This window comes from Brachyistius frenatus, unplaced genomic scaffold, assembly GCF_029030835.1.
Source record: "Brachyistius frenatus isolate BFR_SWC_R1_liver_20210118 unplaced genomic scaffold, ASM2903083v1 Contig_226, whole genome shotgun sequence".
In the NCBI taxonomy this organism is placed as follows: Eukaryota; Metazoa; Chordata; class Actinopteri; family Embiotocidae; genus Brachyistius; species Brachyistius frenatus.
In genome coordinates, this window is record NW_027210825.1 from 292,058 (window position 1) to 306,568 (window position 14,511).

Sequence of the window (14,511 nt, forward strand, 5' to 3'; positions counted from 1 at the left end):
AAAAAAAAAAAAAAAAAAAAAAAGAAACGCAAGTACGGATAAACAAACACAAACCAAAGCATGTAAAAATAAAAGCACTCACAGACTTTTAAAAGCTACAGCCTTGGCTGAAGGTTAAAAACAGATTTGGTGTTTTCAGAGAGGCTTTCGGTACATACAGTCGGCAGGTATAATCCTCACCTTCTCTGCCCTTTAATGGTTGTTTTCTCTAAATCTTTTCTTCACATCTCACCTCTTCAAAGTTGCCCTCCATGGGCTTGTATGCCAGCAGCAGGACGGACCTCATCAGGTCTCCCACCAGGATGAAATCTCCTTTGGTCTTCAAGTAGAGGGCCATGATATTGTTGTAGTGGTTGCACTCGGTCCTCAGCTCCTTCTCAGCCGTCCACTCGTACAGGCGGACCTAAAAAAAAAAAAAAAAAAAAAAAAACAGTCGAGCTGTGTAACTGCCGGCAAACAAGACGCCGGAAGGTGAGAAGATCAGCAATTAGCTGCTGCGGTATTTGATGAACTGTGTGACATTTTAGGTGCACGTTGTTATCCCTCTGGATATGATGCGCCTCAGTGAGTGTGAGGTAGAGATGCTGATTAACAATACGAGTTATCAGCTGCCACATTAAATGAAGAGCTAAAGGCTAATTAACACTCACCGATTTACGCTCTACGCACCGTTTCACTGGTTTTGAGGTGATTGAGTAACGCGGAAGCAGAGGTGCATTTCTGTGGTCTAATTGCTGTTAAATTCATGTCAGGAGGACCTCAAAGAAGACGCCGGAGTTCAGAAATCAGCAGAAATAATATCACTCTACAAATTTAAAGTGTGTAAAGACCAGAGTAGAAACTTATCTTTGACTTTATCTTTGAATGAAAGGCTCAGTCGGTTTCTTTGTAACGTAGCATTTGATCTTATCATGAGGCTTTAACCTTTTAATTCTTTACTTTTCTTATCATTTCTCTCCCCCCGATGTTTTCATGAAACATTTTCTTGCTCTACTTTGTTTCCATTTTTTTCTGTTCTACTACTCCGTTTGATTTTGTTTCTTCTTTTTAATCCCTTAATGTGAAGCATTGGGGGCAGAATTTGACCCTGTGCTGCCCAAAATAAATTGTTTTTCCTTAAAAAAAAAAAAAGGAAGAATCCACCTAATTTGATTGATTATTTTGATGAATATGTATCAATCTACCTCAGTGACCATCTTATTTACGTCTAAAGTTGATTTTTCTGTAGGGCAGTATAACCAGCTTCAGAGGTGCTGTGCGGTGAGAAACCTCGCTGACTGAAAGGAAGGTAAAAATGTATACTTATTGATTTTGCTGATGTGCAGACTGGACTGGTGAGAGGATTTGTTACTGCTGATGTCTGACCCTGTTTTGACCTCAGTGGAAATAATGCCTGAGGATCACTGATCATTATAAAGAACAGAAATATCTGTGGTGCATTTGGTCATTACGCCAGCCAGAAGTATCTTAGTGGGAAATGTACTCGTTATCTTAACAACAACAAAATTCTTTATAGCTACAGTTTGACATTTTGAGTAATGCACGTTTTACGTCCTTGCGGAGAAGCTCTTCGTACTTGTGTCTTTGTGGTAAATATAGCAGCTGTTAGCTTAACATTGAATAATGGTAATAAACAGTTGACTGTGACCAAAGCTGACAAAATTTGCCAGCAGGTGTTTCTAAAGCTCTCCGATTAACACGTTACAGTCCGTTTTGTAATTTGTAAAAAGAAAAGACTGCAGGAAGTAAGAGCAGCTGGGAAAACAAATGGCCCTGCAAAAGCCTGTGTCAATTCTCCACTTCAGTGTTTGAACGGATTACAGAAACAAAATTAAAGGTGTTAATGAGCTTGAAAGGTGCTGGTGAGTAATTGTTTTTACTTGACGATAAGCAGAGCCAAACTAGCCCCATTTCAAGTCTGGATTAAGTTAAACGGGTGCTAGCTGTAGCTTCAGAGTTTTAATAACCCTCTGATTTGTCACAGGCATATCAAACTGTTTATTTAATTATAGACAAATCATTAAATCTTCATTTAGTTTGTATATCAAGTATATCTAATAATATTAATATTAATCTGTCAGATTTTGGCAATTTTATCACACAAACTGACAAAAAAAAATGTAAATAAAACAGGAAACGGATCCACATGAATTCTGGCAACAGTCTATTTTACTGGAGTCAAACAAACTTCTGACATTTAAGGAGGTTGAGCAGTTTCCACTTGAAACTCCATTTTTGTTTACAACTTTTGTATTTCTATTTCAGTGAAGGGATTTCTTTTATTTCCAGAAATGTAACAGCCCTAAAAAAAAAAAAAAAAAAAAAAAAAAAGGTTTCAGGCGTCTGTGTCAAGTTTGAGGAAGTGACAGTCATGAAGATTTAACTGCTTTTAGCCAAGGAAATGTCAGAAGAAAGAACAATACACCACGCAGTGGAGCGTGTCTGAGCGATCAAATTATTTGAAATGTGATTAAATTCAATCATTTTACAAGCCGTCACTGTTAAATTGCGTAATTGTGTTGTATTATGTTCTACTGAGGCAGCTATCAAAGTGGAAAATGAATATTACTTCTTACATGGAAGAGTCGTTCATGACTGTTTAACTTTGGTGGGCAAGCGGTGAGTTTAGAGGTGAAAAAGGCTTTTTGAGTGAGTGAAACTGAAACGGAATAAAACTAAACTAAACTTTAAGGCTGATGTTTGAAATTTAACAACTGTAGCGCCGCCTAGAATTTGAAGGTCAACTCAGGAGCAGAAATTGAATTTAAAATGATTTCCTTACAATGAATTACATCAAAAAAGAAAATGGTAAAGAGAGGAAGTTGGGTTTCAATTTTGAATCATTGATTTGTGATACCTGAATATAAAGCCGCCTCTCAAGCCTTTGTAATGTGTAGCTCAGTGACAATGAGCGTGTTATCACAAGAAAGAGGAGGTGAGGTTTCACACTGCATGTCAAGTGGCTTCACATTTATCCTTATGGGACAAATCTATTTAAATACTCAACTATCAAAACGACTGAGGTGGCACTTTCCTTCCTGAACAGACCGCAGGCTTCTTAAAGCAATCAAAGAAAAGAAAGTCGCAACATCCAGAGGTTGACTTACTGGAGAGAAAAACACAAGTGAGGTACAATGAACACTGTGAATTCAAACTTCTTTTCAGATCTTCATGATGCTAGAAATAACAGAGATGTGAAAAGAAGAAACTGTCTTGATTCTGATATTTCTCACACTATTTGAGAGGAATTATGATGTTTACCTTCATGTTTGAGTTTAACAAGAAAGTGAGTGATAGCCTCGAAATAAGGAAACTGAGCTTTAGCAACCGGAGAGTCTGCACTGTTATTTATGTTGTTTCTGTCGACACAATTACTGGATGTTAAAACGGTTCTCTTGACACAGGAGAGGACAGAAGTAGAATTGGCACGTTGGTTTTAATCCCTGGACCAAATGGTAAATACATTCTGATGTGGCAACTGAATAAGCAACAAGCACTGAGGTGCTCTTGAATGAGCCATTTTTCCAAGGACTAAAAATCGAATAGAAGCCTGCGAGTCTGAGGTAAAAAAAAATATAATGCATTTCAAACAGTACGGCGGAGCCATTATTAAAATTGCAGCTATATTTTTCTTAAGGTCTTCAAACATGAAAAGAACAGCAGTTCAGTCGGGGAGGGGGGAACAAAAAAAGAGAGGTGCTTTGTGTGTCCATCCAAAAATACCATTAAATACCACTTACTGTGCTATTTATGCTGGCCAGCAGTTTGCCATTGAACTCCACCATCGAATAGACGGCTCCTTTCACCTCCTTCTCAGCCACAGTCTGCAGCTTACCTGCGAGAAGGACCACAGCGGCTATCAGTCAGCTGTCAGTTCATATTCAAACACGCGCAAACAATAGGCCAAACCAGCACCTACAAGATCTTAGCGAGTGCCGCTTCTCAACTGCGAGAGAGACGTGGAAACTAGAAGGCGATGCATTCGGAATAAGGATGACGGCGACGTGAGGAGTTTGAAGGAAATGAAAGGTGTAGCAATGCGCCTTGAAAGGGACGGAGTGTGAAAGGAAATGAGGAGAATCCGCGGCGGTGGGAGGAAGGAGCGTCCGATAAGAAGCGATAAGAAGATGATTAAGTGAGGAGGGGAACAGGAGCGCGGTAGGACGAAGTGTCCGTGCGCGAAATACGAGGACAGCGGGCGGGGAGGAGAGAATGAAACCGAGTGAAGGGTAAAAGAGAGCAAAGCAAAACGAGCCGGGGGAGAAGACGAAACAGGATAAGGTCGAGGAGCGGGACAGGAAAGTGCATTTGGGGTTTGTTTGCTAAAAAGAAGAAAACAAAAAAACAAAAAAACCCAGAAAAAACCCAGAGAAATCGACAAACGAGCCCGGGCTACTGACCGTCGGTGTAGTGGAAGACGATGATGCGTCCCTGCTTGGGCTCGGCCTCCTCCGGGTACACCATGGCGGTGCCGACGATGAAATACACAGACGGGTCTTTTCCCAGACGACACGACACCATGCTGAGGGCGTACTCGCTGGGGAGGAACTGATGGGCGTGGAGAACTGACAAGAGACACAGAACACAAACGCCTCAGGAACAGAGAGGGCGAGAGCAGACCAACTTTTATTTGATCTTTTTTTCTTTTTCTTCCATGACTTTTTTTTTCGGGGGGGAGGGAGGGGGGGGGTGTTTATTAAAGGACGATTCTGCCTTAGTACAGCTGGAGCGCTGTTTTCCGGGAACACGCTGTCATGTGCAAACGTCAGCACGAAAGCAGAATTTTCCATCTTTTAAAACACTTGTCCTTCCATTTCAAACCGTGATGTTTTATTTACGTTTCTTTTATTCTCTCCAGTGATACGAGAGTGAGTTACGTCTCATTCTCAGTTCTACGCAGCCTTTCAGCAATATATAAAGAGCCGGAAAATAACATCACCATAAAACAAGGTCACTCAGAGGGCTTATAACTGCTCTCGTTGACGACGTAGACGAGCTTTTTGGACGCAGTCGTGAAACCGACATGTTGGTTGATATCGGCCACGTCACATTTGTGTGTTGTTGTTGTTGTTTTTTTTTTATATATATCCAGATGACTTGGACAACTGGACAACTTTTCTTCCCGCTGAAGGAAAGGAGGAACATACGCGTCCGTGACGCGCCATTTTCTCTGTAGGTACTTCTGGCTGGCGGACGTGAAGTGTTTCAACACCGTAAACATGTTCACGCGTGTGTGGTGAGGGAACACAAAGTGCTTCCAACAGCAAAGGCGTGCGCACGTGCTGATCGGATCGGGCACTGGCACATGCTAACCAACGCTACAATAAAAATACATGTTTTTGTTTTGTTCCTTGACGATTTAGTGACCAGATTCCCAGATTAAGCCAGTTAGGTAGGCGGGAACGACGCTGAGTCATCACCTGTTTAATTTGTACCATAAGCAGAGACATTATTTATTAATTTCCCCTCTCACTCCCCTGTTAGTTTTACCGCTCCTGTCCAGGAAGGACATTTCTATTTCTTATCGCTGGGTTTTTGCTCGTTAACCTTAGGCAGAATATGTGGAGCTAACTGATAAAATGAAGTGGCACACATATGTGCCGAGCCCGCGATGCGTCAGAACATCTCCACATCTGAGAAAAATCTCACAACACCTAAACGGGCACTTATCTGATTGCACGTTAATGAAGTGGAGTCGACTGTGGACACAGTGTGCCGATCCGGTTCCTTATTTACATACAATTAGCATATAACATCACCTAATTTATGCGGGTGTGGTAACGCCTGGATGTTTTAGAAAAGAAAACCCTGGCGCACTAAAATCTGAATTGCAAAACAGAGTGGAGTTAAAAAGCTGCCACTTTTCAATGGACTTCATGATGGAGACGGTCTGTATTACCCCCCAACGTGTGCAATCATCCAGTTGTTGCATGAAGAGCCTTTGTGCTGTATAGATCCTCAGGAGCAGATATATAGGAAGCACTTTTATCATCACTAAAAAACAGATTATGATAAAACCGATTGGTAAAAACGGTCCCTTTCAGATACTCTCTGAGCTGAGCACATCATTTTTACCATCAGAGACTCCGTACGAAAAGCACCAGCTCTTTTGAGTTCAAATGGAAATGCACATTCAGCTGTCTCACCTTCAAAGGTGTGCTGATCCACGACTAGCAGACTGTGAACCTCCACCTCTTCACCGAAGGAGGTCTCGTGGGGAGAAGTGCTGCTGGGGAAGAGCTTGCTGGAGCTCACGCTGCTGGAGAGAGCCTGAAAGGATGTTGGATTTATGAGACGGGACAGGCGGAGAAGGAGAAAACAAACCCAATACAGCGTATTAAACAATCTCTCCCCAAAAAAAAAAAAAAAAAAAAAAAAAAAAAAAAATCTGTCTACGTCTGTTCGAGCCGTGTGAAACGGCACGGTCGGCGCCATCTGCTGCAGCAGATGTGCGTCATTTTTAAGAAGCAGGTAGACATCATTCTGGGCGTGACAAGTGAGAGAGGCCGTAAATAGAAACACGAATAAAAAGTACATACCTGTCCCCTCGGGGAAGCTATAGAGCCAAGCTGGGCGGACACAACACATGCCGCCACTGTAAATCTGGGTGCAAGGACTTTTTGATTAGCCCTCCGAGTGAGAGTCACTTTTGAAATGCCGGCCCTGCTACTATTTCTTGGCATCTAAAATCTCAATGTGTTCCTTGTCAAGACATCGCACAAAAAATGATTACGTTTAATGTGGTTTAAATTTGACGTGAACTCTCGCAACAGCTAAATTTAGGACAAGTAGGTGCTTGGAGAGGTCGTTTTGTCTTCATTCACTCTCTTATTGTCAGTTATGTGCCGGTGAGTTATCAAGGTAAACCTTTGAACTCGATAGGCTATTTTTAGGGTAATTTTACTACCTTGACGTTAAAGCTCATATCTTGGTCATTGTAGGGGCTAAGCATTCACGCTATATCTTGTTTTTTCCGTAAACATTCTAACCTAACCAGATGTTTCATCATTTAATTAGATAATAGTTAGACATTATATATTAGCCTTTATATCAAGGAAATAAAGAATTTTGTCTTTTGAAAACTTCCACATTTTTATGTTTTTACCTCAATCTCACCAGTAGCGATACTGGCAATCGAGATTTCTTTTTATAATTGCGTAGAAGCAATTGTCAAGAATCTGGCAATATCTAAACCATGTTTGTGAGACGCTGTATGACTTAGCAATTTGAAAAAAAAAAATGTGCTTAGTGCCTGAAGGAATATCTCTGCAACGCTTCGTCACACAGACAAGCCACTAACATTTCTGGAAAGGTCAGGTCGTGCGGTTTCATAGGACATCCACTGCATCTCTGCGATTAATACTGCCCGCGTTATTCAACCGAGAAGAAGGGGTGGCAATTTGAATGCAATTTGCTCAGGGTTAAAATAAAAAAAAGCTTAAGTTTTGCTCATTTTTAGCCATTAATCGATAAACCTAAACTCTAAAGCAATACCATTTGAATCCTGGTTTAGAAAATCGAGTTCCTGCCCGGTGACTAACAGGACAAGACATTTGTTGTCCTGACGAGCTACCGGTCTCGTGTTATAAATAATGTTCTTAGTCAGCATGCCCGGTTAGATAAGAGCGGCAAACAAACAAGCCCCGGAGTCTTTATCATCCGAGCACAGGACGGAGCTACGGTACCTGAGTGCTCGCACTGGGACGCACGGCCGACGTGGTGCCGCTCACATCCTGAATCTCCACCCTGCTGGACAGAACCCCGAAACACTGGGAAACCTCCTGGTAGCAGATCCGTCTGATACGCCGTTGAATTGATGGAGAGAGAGAGAGACGAGAGGGACGAGAAACAAGCAAAGGAAAGACACTGGTAAACATGAAAAGAGCAAACAGGGCTAAGCTGAACAAAACAACGTGCCCTGAGGAGTCCCTTTCTGTTTTCTGACTGGATGAAACAACAGTCGACCTTTTAATAACTTATTTACCAATGCGGAAAAAAGTCGTGGCTGTCATTTAAATGTTTGAACACGGAAGAGGAAACAAAAAAAAAAAAATTAAATTTCAGCAGATGTGGAACAGGAGAAAGTAGCTGCAGTCAGAGCAAACACGCAAAGTCCCGGCAAACACAAAGAACATGCAGCATGTTTGTTCAGATAATGGATGTGAAATGGTTCATTTCGAGTTCAATTCTGACTCAATATTTGACGAGAGGGGGGCTGACCTGGGAGACTCGTAGAGGGGAACGGTGCGGATGTGGAGCTTCTGAATCTCATCGATGGTGCCGATGGTCAAGGTGCTGTTGTTGGCCAGAGCCAGACTGTAAAAAACAAAACAAAACATCAAAAAAACAGGAGGGAGCAACATAAGTGTCGGGAAAAGTAGAAAAACACCCATAATTGTATGTATTTCTATTAAAAAAAAAAAAAAGAAAAAAAAAATACATCTACGCAAACACTCGAGGAAGAAAACCTAAAACAACTTCCTACGAAGCTGCAGACTAATTAAGTGCACGAGCAGGAAAGAAATGTGCCGCTGACCTGTCGGGGTAGCCCTCGGAGTTGAGTGGGCACATGTAATTGACCTCCTTGAGGTTGACGTTGGAGAACACCAGCTTGTGGTTGGAGGAGTAGATGACGGTGGGCCGGTCGGAGCAGGCGAAGACGTTGGAGGTGGACAGGGAGCGGAAGGTCCTCAGCACGGTGGGCTGAGTCCCCAGAGTCACCTTCTTGCGCTCGCTGAGGGCACCTGGGGTGCGAAAAGAAAAATGAAATAAATCCGATCGAAGCACAAGCTTAACTGCAGCTTGAAAAGGTGGGCGTGCTGATCATCGCTTGAGTCAACAGAGCCATTTAAAAGCGCCTTTAACATTTGTCCTCGTGCAGAATGTCCATCTCCTTTTTCAATGCTCAAACCATCCCGCGTCGTTTTTCAAAGCATCTGCCTTCGTTATGTTCCTCCTCTCTATTCAACTTTTTCCTTTAATTTGTGTACAGCCAGAAATAGCTGTATGTACAGCTCTGTGCATTGGCTTTTGATATCCTTGTATTTTGTCCCCTCTGACCGCCGCACACGCTCCCACATCCACGATCCGAGGAACCCAAAGCAAAATTAATGAGTACATTTCGATGCAGACAAACACTGTGGTTGTCTGTTGTGGGAGTCTTATCCTGTTTTGTCCTTTTATTAAATTCAGCACAAGTTGTTTGCAAGGAAGTGAACCCTGATTATATTTCCATCCCTGTGTACACGATGATAACATCATCCCTGTTTGTGGTCAACGTCTGCTGTTTTTCTCAGTTTGCTTTCCTGGAAGAAAACTGATCTAAAATTACTCTGACGCTTGATTAATCATTTAAAACAAACTCAGGACAATCTCAAGTTCCCGATTCTCCGATGTGACAACGTTTTTGTGACATGATTGTAAATTCATGAGGTTTCATTGGTTATCTGGTAGATTCTGGTCGGACAAAGCAGGCAACTGGAAGATGTCACGTTGGGCTTCGAGGATAATTGTGATGGTCATTAATCAGTAATAACAATAATTGTGAGTTCCCTAAAAGACTGCATTTTAACACTTGGCTGAATTTCACTTTTAAATCCCAGCACTCCTTATATAAGGGGAAGAAGACAAGCGGAACAGCTGAGTCGTAAGTCGTGATTTATTCACATCAGTGGAGTTAAAAGTCCTGATGGGTATATGAAGCTCTTCATGACGTTCGTTCTGTTAATTCTTTAATTATAATATTTGTAGGTTTCGGAGAAATTGCTGGAACAGATTGTCTGACAGCTGTGGATAAATAAGTAAAAAAAAAAAAAAGAAGAAAAAAAAAAAAAAGAAAGAAAGAGAAGCCTTAAAGTCAGCTTTAGTTTGAACTGGCAGCCATTCAGGCAACTGCACGACCTGTATAAAAAAAAAAAAAAAGTGACATCATCCGGTCCTGTCCTGGGGCTTGGAGACGACACTTTTTACACACAACAGCTTCATCGCTAACTAGGAGTGTGTAGTTGGGAATTACTTGAGCATTCAGCAAATAGGGAGCCTCTAATACAGGGGTGTCAAACATACGGCCCGCGGGCCGGATCCGGCCCGCCAGGGGGTCCAGCTCGGCCCGCCGGATGACTTTGCGAAGTGTGAAAATTACAGAAAGACATAAATTGCATTTCTACGAGAATATGGAGGTTTATGAGTACAAACGTTTTGTAATTTTTCATTGGGTCCCTATTCAAAGAACTGTACTGCTCTGAACCAAACCAGACAGCTGGTTGATGAATGAAATGAACAAAAATGTTGCTCTGAGACGGGATGTGTAAATAAGTGACTGCTACAAGTTCACCACAGCAGCATTAAAAGGTAGTCTCGCTCAGCCAGACTAATCTCCACCGCGCTCTGCCAGCACTGAAGAATAGCCGGGCTGCACCCATATATCATTCTGGTATAGGAGGGGAAAGAAACACTCCGGCTTGTTTATATCTCTTTGAAACCAATCCTAATCTTCTTGGGTGGCGCTAAGATCGGGATGGAGCGGCGGTAGCCTTTGTAAAATCGTGTTGTTTTGGTGGAACGTTTGCACGAGGAGAGGCGAGCCCTGGCTTCAGCATGAATAAATCCCTACGGAAAACCAAAAAGAACAAAGTACCACGGTTGCATGATCCAAATCTTCATCAAAAAACATTTAGCATGTAGGTTGCTACCTGTGAGGTTATTGTTTCCTGTAGCGATGGGGATTTTGAAAAACCTGTTTCTGCTGCCCCCAAGAGGCACAAAGAAAAACAACTGCTGCAAATTTGCTAATTTAAGGGGCTCTTGTTTCTTAAAAAAAAAAAAACTACATTTTCTGTTGGTTGGAACTTTGCAGCAGCTGTGGGTCTGATGGTACACCAGGTTACAAACTCATTGTGAGGTTGGTGGTCCAACTCTCGGCTCTTCCTGTCCACATTACAAAGTGACCTTGAGCGTGGACACTGAACCACAAGTTGCTACGAATGGCTGGCGAGCACCTTGTTCAGCCGCTCTGTTGCCTCTGGTGTGTGTGTGTGTGTGTGTGTGTGTGTGTGTGTGTGTGTGTGTGTGTGTGTGTGTGTGTGTGTGTGTGTGTGTGTGTGTGTGTGTGTGTGTGTGTGTGTGTGTGTGTGTGTGTGTGTGTGTGTGAGAGTGAATGGGAGGCAAGAATTGTGAAGTGCTCTGAAGACCGCTCAGGTAATGAGGCGCTTAATAAGTGCAGACCACTTAATTTAATCGCTCCCATGTGGTGGCATGTAAGATGTTTAAATCCACCAACAAAAAAAACGACAAAAAAAACAACTAAACACAGGAGACATTCATCATGACCCAACGGCAAGGAAAAACACCACGATCATATGTTTGAATCAAAAAGGTGTACTTTGATGTGTAAGCATTTTATTTTCGGCAGTTTTGACTGCGCTTGGCTCGTTGCCTTCATGGACACCTTCTGGCTGCTGTCTGTAAAATCACAGCTTTATTTCCATAATTGACAGTCTTTTGCATTTAAAACAACAGGCTTTCAATCAAACATAGATTTCTTCAAGCTGCGAAGCTTCTCCTCACTATGCCATCCAAATATAGAGCTGGCAGTGATGCAATTTTAACATGAAATAATATTCTAAATGTGTTCTCAGACAGCTGCTGGCGACCCTGCCCAGAGGGCCCCTTGATAAGTCTGAGAAGTTGGAGGAGCTCTCACCTAACGGGTGCAGCGATAGGCGTAGAGAAGGATCTTACCAGTCTGCAGGTCCAGACCGAAGTAGAAGAGCGCGCCGTCTCCCAGGGCACACAGCAGGTAGTAGCTGCCTTCAAAGGTGGTCATTAGGATTGAGCGAGGGATGATCTCTGAGGGAGACACACACACAGACGAGTGATTTATTCTTTTGGAGTCACTGGTTCTACTCCAAAGTAATAAATGGGAGTAGAAAAAATGTCTCTGTCGGAAAAATCAATCAGGCTATTGTCCAGACCGGCTGGTAAATGTTTTTTTGAAAAACATAAAATATGCATTTGAATGCTGCAGGGATGAATATACAGTCTTCCGTCTTTCTCAGTTTCCCAAACACTGGTTTTCTCTGACTGCAGGCCAATTACATCTCAACAACTTTGGCTCTGACTAAGTGCTTGTTGGCTCGACTCTTCACAAAGCAGCAGCGTAAAAAAAAAAAAAAAAATTAAAGGTTGCATGTTTCCATGGAAATGTACATCAATTACAGGCGAAAATATGAAAAGCAAACCCAGAGTCTGTTAGTCTGCTCGAAAACACATTCAGAGATAGAAAAAAAATAAGAACCACAATTAATGTTAACAAAACTAACATAACTTAACAGCCAGTGTGTCATTTTGCACTGTTAAAATTCTCTTCTCGTGATAGAGCTCAAAATGTCAACAATTCGAGCAGCATTTCCACTTCTAATTTGAAGGTTTCCTGTTTTGGTTCTGCAGTCGAGTCTGTTGTGACCGAGGGAGCAAGAGACCGAAGTTTGCAAAGTTTTGAGCATGCATGCAGCTGTCAGTCAAACGCAACTGGAAAATCAAGTGTGACACTGTGGGAAAGAGTGTAGACATATTCTTTATGGATGAGGCATTCTCATCGGGAAGTTCGAGTCCTGCCTGTGCCGGCTTACCGTGTTATGAAACTCGAAGTCCCCGGTGACTGCTGACTTTTTCATAAGTTTAACCAAAAAAAAAAAAAGGTACTCAAGTCCTCTCTTGAATAGTTTAACATTCTAAGTTTAAATACTTTTCTAGTGTCTAAATGGTGCACTAAAATGCATTTGGGTTGGCAGCATAGTTAAATGTTCAAGTACGCATTAAGTACATACAAAAAAAAAGAAGTGGTAATTCATGAGATGCCATTTAAATTTCGTACATTTCAAATGTAACAAAAGTCCACTTTTAAAGTTCACTAATTAACATGCTGCCTCTTGTTTAGTTGAAATGTGCCACACAATTGGCTGACTAACTGTGCAGGACTATTTCAGTTGCAGGTGGTTGCTGGTCCCAAACAAATAAACAAACAATATATATTATGTTAATGATTGAACTTTAAAGGTGCTGGAAAGCATATTTTTCTGACCTTTTGACAGAGGCAGGGTATCTGTGTCTCTTGTGCTAAGCTAACTGCCTTTTGGGCTCCAGCTTCATGTTTTGTGCAGATATATATAAAAAAAACAAAAACATAATTAAATAAAAAGGTATTGATCTTCTTGTCCATCTCCCAGCAAGACAGCAAAATGTTGAACTATTCCTTCATTATAGAGTTTACTATATTTAAACTGGGGCACGGATCTGTTCGTTTTTAGTATTTTGTATTTAGTAGTTAGCTGCATCTTCAGCGATCAGAGTAGACTCAAACAGATTTGATTCGTTAATGTCAACGACAATGTTTCGTATCTTTTTCCTTTAAACTGAAGATGTCCTTCTCTTATCTGTGCCTTGTAGGATGGTAAGGGGCCAACCAATGGGAATTTCATATTCTGGATTGCATTGCTTGAGCATTACTCACATGCCCTCCCATTTTGTGCACAAACACAAAAAAATATATAGCCAATATAAAAAGGTTATTGTTTAACCCTTTCTTTTATTACAGTCATAATCTTCGTATCTTTTAGAAGGTGACTCTTTACCACCAAAAAAAACCCTCTAATAATGTGATACTAAAAAAACACATTTACTGAGGAACAAGTGTAATAAAAAGTGCTTCTTGTCTTGTTTTAAAATGTTACTGTTTGGTCATTTCTACAAAACTCATTTTACCAAATAAGCAACTGATGTCACTGACACAAGGTGGGACAATTATTCATACAGATGAAGCTGTTTGACGTTTTGTTTTTTTCTTTTCTTGCTTTCTGTGAGAGCCTGGGTCTGGAGTCGCTGCTGCTTTTGTGAATCTACTGATAAGATGTATTTTCCACTGGGCGATACAAATTACAGTTCAGTTCACTTGACATAATCTCCATCCACCCATCTCTCTCCACAAGCCAGTAACAGCTTTCCATTTCCTGCATCCTGCCTTTCTCTCGCTCTCTTTTTTTTTTTTTTTTTAAATTTTCTCTCACCTCCACCCAGCATTTCCTTGTGCAGGGCTGTGAAGCAGGGGAGCTTGAGCACACGGGCTGAGATGTCAGTCCAGAGTCCCACGGCGCAGAGCGGTGACTCACCGCCACCTTCCCCTAGAGGTGTGATGTCCAGGCAGGCCACCTCGTGCTCCATCTCCGTGGTGCTGAGGAAGGTGAAGAGGACTTGAGAAAAGCAGTATCGAGCTGCCCTGACACGGTGAGAATGAGCAGTGTTTATGAGAAAAGTTCAGTCATCTGGTGAGCCGAGCTGAGAGTTCACACTGTCTGAAGCCGCCAGACGGCCATTCATTTCCCATGAAACTGTGGTGGGATCCCATATAGAGTGTTTCAGAGTTGGTTGACATGACAACATATACTGTGAGTTGATATTAACAAGTCAAATTTGGCATTCATACAAAGGATAGCAATTTTTTTTTTCCCATCTCTG

The 14,511-nt window shown here is 41.8% G+C and overlaps 1 protein-coding gene across 1 annotated transcript in view; it reads right to left on the bottom strand.

The window, feature by feature from the left end:
• The window catches only part of ddb1 (damage-specific DNA binding protein 1), a 48,500-nt gene that overhangs the window by 10,800 nt on the left and 23,189 nt on the right, over nt 1-14,511 (bottom strand). The window contains exons 14-22 of the mRNA XM_069719863.1: nt 14,064-14,227; nt 11,740-11,847; nt 8,537-8,744; nt 8,221-8,316; nt 7,686-7,797; nt 6,147-6,270; nt 4,401-4,565; nt 3,741-3,835; nt 233-403 (exon numbers count right to left, since the gene is read on the bottom strand). Coding sequence (XP_069575964.1) covers nt 233-403; nt 3,741-3,835; nt 4,401-4,565; nt 6,147-6,270; nt 7,686-7,797; nt 8,221-8,316; nt 8,537-8,744; nt 11,740-11,847; nt 14,064-14,227 — 1,243 coding nt within the window. The remainder of the gene's footprint in view (nt 1-232; nt 404-3,740; nt 3,836-4,400; nt 4,566-6,146; nt 6,271-7,685; nt 7,798-8,220; nt 8,317-8,536; nt 8,745-11,739; nt 11,848-14,063; nt 14,228-14,511) is intronic.